The sequence below is a fragment of the Globicephala melas genome, chromosome 1 (assembly GCF_963455315.2).
Source record: "Globicephala melas chromosome 1, mGloMel1.2, whole genome shotgun sequence".
NCBI lineage: Eukaryota > Metazoa > Chordata > Mammalia > Artiodactyla > Delphinidae > Globicephala > Globicephala melas.
In genome coordinates, this window is record NC_083314.1 from 86,184,593 (window position 1) to 86,193,832 (window position 9,240).

The 9,240-nt window shown below is 45.0% G+C and overlaps 1 protein-coding gene across 1 annotated transcript; it reads left to right on the forward strand.

Moving 5' to 3' along the window:
* The first annotated feature begins 3,762 nt into the window (after positions 1-3,762).
* NHLH2 (nescient helix-loop-helix 2) lies at positions 3,763-8,538 on the forward strand. The gene is made up of 3 exons (XM_030869353.2): positions 3,763-4,272; positions 4,675-5,001; positions 6,796-8,538. The coding sequence occupies exon 3, from the start codon at positions 6,804-6,806 to the stop codon at positions 7,209-7,211; it is 408 nt and encodes a 135-aa protein (XP_030725213.1). The 5' UTR covers positions 3,763-4,272; positions 4,675-5,001; positions 6,796-6,803; the 3' UTR covers positions 7,212-8,538.
* The last annotated feature ends 702 nt before the right edge of the window (positions 8,539-9,240 follow it).

Genomic DNA, 9,240 nt, shown 5'->3' on the forward strand with positions numbered 1-9,240 from the left:
AGGGCTTTGAACCCATTTGTTAAAAAGAATAATTCACATTAAAAGAAAATTGCTAACCAGATTTCAAAAATATTTGGCATATTTGATAGATAAGATAGAAAAATGAGAATCATAATTTAGTACAATCAATGATGATCTTCTATTTGGATTTTTTTTTTTTTTTTGCGGTACGCGGGCCTCTCACTGTTGTGGCCTCTCCCGTTGCGGAGCACAGGCTCCGGACGCGCAGGCTCAGTGGCCATGGCTCACGGGCCCAGCCGCTCTGCGGCATGTGGGATCTTCCTGGACCGGGGCACGAACCTGTGTCCCCTGCATCGGCAGGCGGACTCTCAACCACTGCGCCACCAGGGAAGCCCTGGATCTTTGAATCTTTGTATTACATCTTTTTCTGCCATATTAACCATTAATAAATAAATTGAGCTTAAAACCAGACCATCAAATCATGTTATCTCAAAGGATTAACCAATAACTGTAGTAAAGTAAAGCTTATTGCTCTTTAAAAAACTATATATTACCAACAATATCTTGTGCTGCTAAGAGGTTTTTGTATGATAATAAATAAAATTATTTTATAAATACTGCTAATTTTATGTTTATCGCCCTTTTAAAATGTCTTTTTGCGTATGCTTTATAATTACAGAATATGCTACTACAATAGTACATGTATAAAGTTTGTTAATAATGAACATGCATACACTGGCTATGTATGCTGAACATTTCTACTGATGGAGTGCAAAATTAAAGAAAATAGATTGGAAATAGCTGTCTAGTTGAATTAACAAATGATTATAAAGCTTCTGTAGTCCGACAGTGCCTGGCACAATACAAGACTCACAGGAAGTGTTCAAAACTTACTGTGACTCTCTGACCACCTCTGAATGAAAAATGTGGTAATTTATATATGTTTCGTGTGTATATATACTTCTCCCTCAAAATATGCATTTCATTTGGTGAGTAATTCTTCTGCCGGAGTATATTTGCATAGAAAACCATGACCATAGAAGCAGTAGTGCATAGTGGTTGCAGTTTCTGAATTTGGACCACCTGAGTCTGAACCTTGGCCTTATAATTTATTAACTATGGGACCTTGAATAGACTACTTCTCTGTGTCCCAGTTTCCTTGTATGCAACAGGGCCTACCTCATGGCTTTGTGGTGAAGATAAATGAGTTAATATGTGCGAAGTCCCTTGACCTATGTTTGACATATGGAAAGTGCTCACTCTAGGCTACGTGCCAGATATATACATATCTATCTATCTATTTATATACATACACACACAGTTACACACACACACACACTGGATATGTGTATACTTTGTGTAATTTCATTTACATTTCCTGTTCTCATTATGTATTTATTTATATTGAATAATAAGAATCTGTTATTAACAATATTAATAACCCACACTTATTTGGCATGACTAAATATTATATATTTAAATATATTATACATAAATATATATATATATAAACTAAAGACTAAATAAACTAGGCATTTGTTTAAGCACTTTACACGGATTATCTTGCTCATCTTTGGAAAAATATATAACATAACATACTTTTGTTATTCCCATTTTACAGATAGAAAACTGAGGTCCAGAAAAGTTAAGTAACTCACTTAAGTTCACACAGCTGGCATATGATAGAGTCAGGAAGTCTGGCTTTTTCTACTTCCCCACTGATTTAATAATATTATTTACTATTAGGGGTAATAGTTCATAATCTCTTTATTTGCCTGGTGCTTAGTATTTTATAAAATACTTTCACATACATTGAGATTCATAATCAGCCTGTGAAGTGAGTTGGGCAGGATTATTATCCTCACTACTATAGGAGAGAAAACTGGTACAACTGAAACCATGGGTGTCCTTTGGAGGAAGTGTTTCTGTGTTACAAACATCCTGGGGGCCTCTGTACCCAGGGAGTCATTTGCCATAAATGTACTGAGTCCTTATAACATGTCAAACCCGGACAGGGGTGCTAGCGATACGAGCCACAGTCCTCCCCAGAAGCATCACAGCCTAGTGGGAGAGCAAGGTATGGAAACCAAGAATCACAGCACACAATGTAGTCTCTAAGGGAGATATGAAAAGAGCACAGAAGGAGGGACCATCTGTGCTGGGGAGGTCTTAGAAAAGGCAAGGGTGGGGCCTTTCCTGGAAGAAAGAATGCGTGTGTGCGAGTGTGAACCCATGTTTGTGACCATGACCACGTGTCTAGGTGGATCTGAGTGTGTACCTGTTTACATGGTCTTACTCATGGGTTAATTTATGCACATGCAGCCTGTTAAGTGTGAAAGCAGAAAGCCTGAACGTAAAAGAAAGTGTGCTTGGATTCACACACGCCATAGCGGAATCTGCCCTGCCCTGGATGGTCTCCCCATTTCTCCTTCCTCCCCCTAACACCGGGGTAACCAGTTGCTTGCCACTCTACCAGTTGCCTCGTGAGCTATGGTGATTAGACCCACCAGGTTTTCAATCTGTCAGTCTGAATGTGTAGTGGTCTAATAGAGCCCACCATCTCGTGTAATTGGGGGTGAAGAGTACAAGTACCTGTGGGTGTATATCTGTTTGTATGCTTCTGGCTATGTGTGAATGCTTAGCGTTGACTGCTCCTAGCCAGACTGGGAAAACCTCCCCTCTCCCTTCATCTTCACTATCTTGAGAGTTCATACACTCACCTGTTTCCCTTGCCATCCAAATGTGGCTGGCTTCTGCCTTCACTTAAATGTCCTGGGATATGTAAATATACTTCTGTGCCAGGACTGGACAGAGGCAAGGCTGGAAAATGCTGGTGCCCATTATCTGTGGAGGCACTCCGTGCTCTCCCCCATTCTGGTCCAGGACTCTTCCACAGGATGACAAATGCGTGCAAAGGCAAACAGGAATGGTGACAGCCATGAGGAAACCAGAGTGTCACTCCTAGGGGCGAGCTGGTCAACCCCCTCCCCTGATGATAAAACCCATTTTTAAGGCAAAATTGATCAAGGAGGGAAAGCGAGGACTTTTCTCTCCACAAGTGCTACCTCAGGGACTGGGGAGGTTGGGGGGTAAGGCTGCAATACTCTTTTATTTCTTTTAAACTTGCACAATCAAAAAAGCTAAAATGATTACAAATAATATGCAATTGATGGTGACTAACAGTATCTCTATAAAGTGGCCCAATAGTTGAACTAGATTTTCCCTTTTGTCATAAGGCATATAAATTCAGGGCTGTGGGGTCATGTAAGGCAAAGGTATTATGTGCTGGAATACACTGATGATTTGTGAGTGTTTATGTCCTGGCCCAATGCACTGCCACACAGCTAAATATTCGCATGTTAAGATAAGCAAGAATGAACTGCAATAAAACACATGTAGCATGCCATATTTTAAGTTTAATGAATGAGTGGGTGAAGAGAAAAACAAACATATTCAGAAAAGTAGAACGGTCTCATATATTGATCCTTGAAATTACAATACCTGGATTCTGTTCTCAATTTCAGCAATGACTTAATCTATTGAAAGGTTCTTATCATATATGGGAAAATTAGTCCAGTGGCAGGATATCTCTCAAAAATATGAATATGCTTAATCAAGCCTTGTTGAAGTGTCTTTTAAAATGTAAATGATTACAAATAAATGTTAGCTGTTGCATATCTGAATATATTTATTGTAGCACCATATATAGTATATATTTCCATGTTCTGGACACAAGCATTATCCTAAACTTTAAGGGAAGATATTGGTTTTATAATGTGCCAGGAGAATTTTTCCATAGTCCATATGTTGTTTATTTGCACTTAAATATTGCATCAATAATCTGAAAAAGAGAAATAACCTGATTATGGCTAGAGCTTCTGATTAGAGGCTAAGGTTTCTATCATGGACTGCTTTCAACTGTTATATTTTATGGCACAGATTCAGTGGGAATCTGATCTGCTAAAATATTTGGGCTGTGAAAACTCCCACACTGTGACAGATGTCAAGTCCAATTAAGTGACTCATGTCCAGGTTTCTGTCCAATAGGATTTCCCATTAAATATCAATTTAGGGAAAAAAATTCCATCCCCCTTCTTAAGCCTTTATCTCTTCCACCATCTCCAGGCTGAATCAATTGGTACCAGGAGAGCCAAGAAGCCACACACTCATCTCTGCCTCTTTGCTCTGGCTCTCCCACCCTCTCGCGTCTTTCTCCGCTTCCCTGTCACTGTTCCTCCGGGAGACGTTCACTTTTCACCAACCTTTCTCCAAACATCTCCAAGCCACTGACTATATATATTTTGCTACAAGGTAAAGAAAGGAGGGGGTGGGGGTGGGAGATGTAACCAAGCCTTGAAAGACTTTGAAACTGGAAATATGTGTCTGTTTATACAACATACAAGTAAATGAGGGAAGAGGAAGAGGCAAGCTAAGCCCCGAGTTACAGTATTGTGTTCCTGAGAACTGGGGAGACATTAGCTGAACAAAGCCTTATCTCAAAAAAAAAAAAAAAATTACTTCTGAGCAAGATTGCATCTCTGCCTTGCACTTCCCAGTTTCTGCTCAGTCGTATTAAGGGAAGGAAAGGCGTTCTACAGGAGCGGAATCTTATCTTAACCATCTTTCTTATTGATTCTTCCGCTATTAGAAAGTGGAGGAATCAGCCCTTTGATGTGATTGTGTTTATCTCTGCATCTCTTTTGTTATTTATAGAGACCTAGAAGAGGAAAAGAGGCACGAGACTTTTCAACACATCGTTTTAAAAAAAATCAACAACGAATTTCCCGAAATGTTTGAGAACAATTAAAAGGAAAAGCCGTTTTTGATCTATCAACTAAGTGAACAATCATTCATATCGTCCACATCCTGAGATATTATCGTCCCTCGCTGTGGACACCAGCGAGATGACAGCTGCTTTTTCATTTTTGAATGTAATAAATATTTGCTGCTTCTAATATATTTCGGAATTTCTCCCTGCTAGTCCCTGGGATTTTAACTCTAAAAGATTGGAGAAAAGATTATCGAAAAGGCTTTTACAAGGTAAGCCTCCTTTAAATGATTTTTTTTCCAGCTTGGAACTAAGTTAGATGATTCATATCGCATTTATAGATGTGTTTCAGTGAATGGCTGAAAAAAACAAAATGCATACACGACATGCTATTTACGAATATTTTAAAAAGATATCTGGAGAAGAATTTATCATGCTTCGAGGGCAAGCCGGGAACTTTCTATCCGAACTACAACTATGTTGTGATTTATTGTGATTTTCCATTACTCGCCTATTTATTTATACGCTTTCAAGGCGAAGGTGTAGATGCAAGTTGTTCTACTTACAAACGTATCCGTGAAAAGCCCATAGGGAGTCACATGTATTTCACTTGGAGCGTTTGTTTTTATTTTGCCTTAGAGGACTTGTTTTCCTCACAGGGAAATGAAAGCTGCCTTGGAGCCAAATTCGCTCCTAAGCAAGTGCGGTGCTGGGAGCGGAGAGCACAGCCCCCGCTTTTGTCTAGGAGCAAACGCTGCCGCACGTCGCCGACTCGATCTCTCTTCCAGCGAGCATCCCTCCAGCGGCACACTAGGGCCGGGGGCTCGCAGCCTGGTCCTCCCTCCCGGTGCCCGCGATCGGTGCGCTTAGCCCCCGCAGGTGCCTCCCCGCCTGCCAGACCCTTTCTCGAAGCCCGAATTTCCTCGAAGCCCCACGGCTGGGAGCGGCCCCCTCCCCGGATGGGCGCGATCGGGGCTGGTCCTCCAGGCGTCCGGGAGGAGCCGGGCAAGGAGGCCTTTCTAGGATCGCATCCTTAGAGAAAGGCTGAGGACGGGCTACCTCGGCCTCGGCCAGGCCGCCCGGGGACAGCTGAGGGCTCCCGACTCCGGGCCCCAGAGCACCAAACTTTGCGGGCGGGGATGCAGCTCGGGCCGGGGCAGCAGGCGCGGCTCCCGCCTTTCCCCGGCCCTTCCCTTCCCTCCCCAGCCTCTCCTTCCGCAGCCACCCGGCCGCCGACCTATTCCCGGGAGGTGGTCGGCAGACTGCGGGAGCATTGTCTTATCCCACGTCGCCGTGTCCCTAGGTCCCCGATGTGTGTGGCTGTCTGCGTGACAGATGGTGCTTCGGGAGCCTGCGAGGGCATGAGAGTCCATTTGCTGTTGAAAGGAGCCTCCACGTTTGTTTAGTCATCTATTATTTCGGAGAAGCGCGAGGGGTACGGGGAAGCCTTCCCGCTCCGGGACGCCTGCTCTCCGTCCGCGCTCGGGGCTGGGTTCCTCTGGAGTCCCGGCCGCCCCGCGCCCCAGACCCGCGCGCAGCCCGCGGGCACCCAGTTCTCCGGCTGCTTCGCCCCAGGCCCTCGGGGCGGGAAGCGCGCTCCGCGTCTCCGCGCCCCCCCGCAAACCCCAGATGGATTCGTCGTTCGGATTCATTCGTTTGTCAGGGTCGGAGAAGAAGTAAGGGAGGCGGAATGGCCGAGTTGTATTTAGCCGAAGGAAGCACAAAACCCAGGAGCGGCCTCGCAGGCCTGCGGTCGTTCCCCGGAGCAGGCCCGCAGGCCGGTGTGGGTCTCCTGCAGGCCTCGGTGTCAGGTCCAGGATGCGGCCTGGGCCAAGGAGAGGCCTCGCTGGCTCCCGAGCCGGGCGGTGGCGCAGGGCTCGGCTCTCGGGCCTGCCTGCCTCGGCGCGCTCCCTCCCCGCGGGGTCCGCTCCTCGGAGCTCGCCGTCCTGCCTTGGGGAGGCGGCCCGGGCCGCGCGGAGGCCCGGCAGGCTAGGCCCTCGCCCGCTCTCGCTCCTATCAGAAGACCCCCATTCCTTTTATTGATCGCTTTTCTGACTCCCCCTCAGTTTCCAAAATGATGCTGAGTCCAGACCAAGCCGCCGACTCGGACCACCCCAGTTCGGCGCCCTCGGACCCGGAGTCGCTGGGTGGCGCGGACGCCAAGGTGCTGGGCAGCGTGTCGGACCTGGAGCCGGTGGAGGAGGCCGAAGGCGACGGCAAGGGCGGCAGCCGGGCCGCGCTCTACCCGCACCCGCAGCAGCTGAGCCGCGAGGAGAAGCGCCGCCGCCGGCGAGCCACGGCCAAGTACCGCTCGGCCCACGCCACCCGCGAGCGCATCCGCGTGGAGGCCTTCAACCTGGCCTTCGCCGAGCTCCGCAAACTGCTGCCCACGCTGCCCCCGGACAAGAAGCTGTCCAAGATCGAGATCCTGCGCCTGGCCATCTGCTACATCTCCTATCTCAACCACGTCCTGGATGTGTAGGGCCGGGGTCGCGGCGCGGGGCCGCCTGGCCGGGAGTGGGTGAAACGCGGCCAACCCGGGCGGCCGCCGCGGCGATGGAGGAGGAAGCGGTGGCGCAGCGGGACGGCCGCCGCCACGACCTTGGACCGGGTAGGAGGCTCGCACCGTGTTCTCTCCGGTCGGCAGGGCGACTCTGAAAGGTTTCCGACTCCAGAAGGGTGGGGTTGTCTGGCGAGCCCTGGGGCTTGTAGGGAGCATTTTCCAGGCAAGGCGAACCTCCTGGAGGCACCGAGATGAGTGGCCTCCAGGCCTCCCCTCCACGTGTTAGGATCCCTTTAGGGGTTGTTGCTTTAGCTCACTGGAGACTGAGTTCTCCTACATTCATCTCCCACAGATCTTCATGTTTTGAAAGAATGAGGGCAGAAGCTCAGAGTCTGGGCTTCTAACTTTAGACTATCTGGATTTTTTCTAACTGACAAATCACCAAACATCATGAGGGGAGGGGAGGGAATCTCCTCCAGGGCAGAGATTCAAGACACAGAAAGGTGGAACAGGAAACTTTCTGATCCGTTGTGAAAAGAAAGATTATATTAGAATCCAAGTAAAACAGACAAGCCTAGAACATATGGTAAGGTTAAAAAGATACATTGAGAACAAACAGATATTGTGGGAAGATTTGAGTTTGGTGAGATTTTTAAACCCCAAGGTCTGACGCTAATGTAGACAGGAATATCCATATTTAAATGGAAAATTTAATATCTGATTGCTTTTTCAGGCGAAGTGCCCCTTTATATATCCAAAAGCATCTATTTGTGACCTTAAACATGTGGACCCATAGGTGCAGTTAGAAAAGACAACCTATTTTTATTTATGTTAGAACGAGTAGAGTATTTTTTTCAAGACACTTATTTTTCAGAGTGGTGATAATTTTTCTTTGGACACTCTGTGCCAATTTATTTATAGTCAAGTGTTTACACTTTCTCCTGTGGAATAATTATGTCTAACTTTTTACGTGTTTGTTGAGATTATACTGTGGTCTTTCTTTTTGCTCTAATTATATTGCACTTGTATAACAAATTTCCCACATCTCCCTGTTTCTAAGCATATTTTATATATTAAGATGTTTGTTCCTGAAAGGTTCTTTTGTTGTGAGATCAGCAACACTAGCACTTCACTGTTATAGTTTTTTAAAAAAAAGTAAGTGTTGTTATCCTTATCTGTAGTTATGTCTGAAAAGTACTTTGCAAACCGTTTATAAGGAGAGTAGCTTCTTTGTGTGTGTGTGATGTTTGTGTGTGGGATGATTTTAGGAAATTAAGTTATTTTCCTAAAAAAAAAAAAAAAGAATTCAGAACTACTTTCCTCTGTGACAACCAAAAAGAAAAGTCTATAACCTGAAAATGTTTCATGTTCTCAGCTGTGAAACTCTTAAAACAAGGAGTGTATTTTAGAGACAAGGGAAAAAAAAAAACCACATCTGCTATCCAAAGAATTTAGTCTTTTTCAGGGTTTTTTTGTGTCTCTGTTGCTTTATATAATGCAATATTTTGTAGTGAAAATAGATATAATCTGGTTTCTATCTGACGAGTTTTTCATATCTCATGAATGGTGCGCTGTTTTGCATATAAATAAAGGTATCAAATAAAGTCATCTCCTTTATTTTAAGCATACTGTCTAAAAATAATGAACATACTGGCTGAGCAAGAAATATCTTAATGGACTCAATTCCTCAGAAAGGAGCTAAAATTAGAAAACAGCAAAAACAAAACCAAATCTTGACATGTACTGAGATATTTGATGCTCTTCCTAAAGTTGGACGCTGATCAGTCTATAAATAGATGCCCCACATATGATGGTGACAGAAATCATGTTTCTCTCAATGAAGAAAAAAGATTATCAGTGTTTATATAAAAACATTGCTTGAATCATAGATTCTTTTGCTTTAAAAGCAAATTGAGTAACTAACCCAATCTCTTCAAATTAGAGTTGGGAAACTGGGGTCCAAAGAGTTTATATGCCCTGCACTAAGTCCCATGGCTACTTAATGAAA

Coding starts and splice junctions, on each gene's coding strand:
- NHLH2 (XM_030869353.2), top strand. CDS start 6,804: ATGATGCTGAGTCCAGACCAAGCCGCCGACTCGGACCACCCCAGTTCG.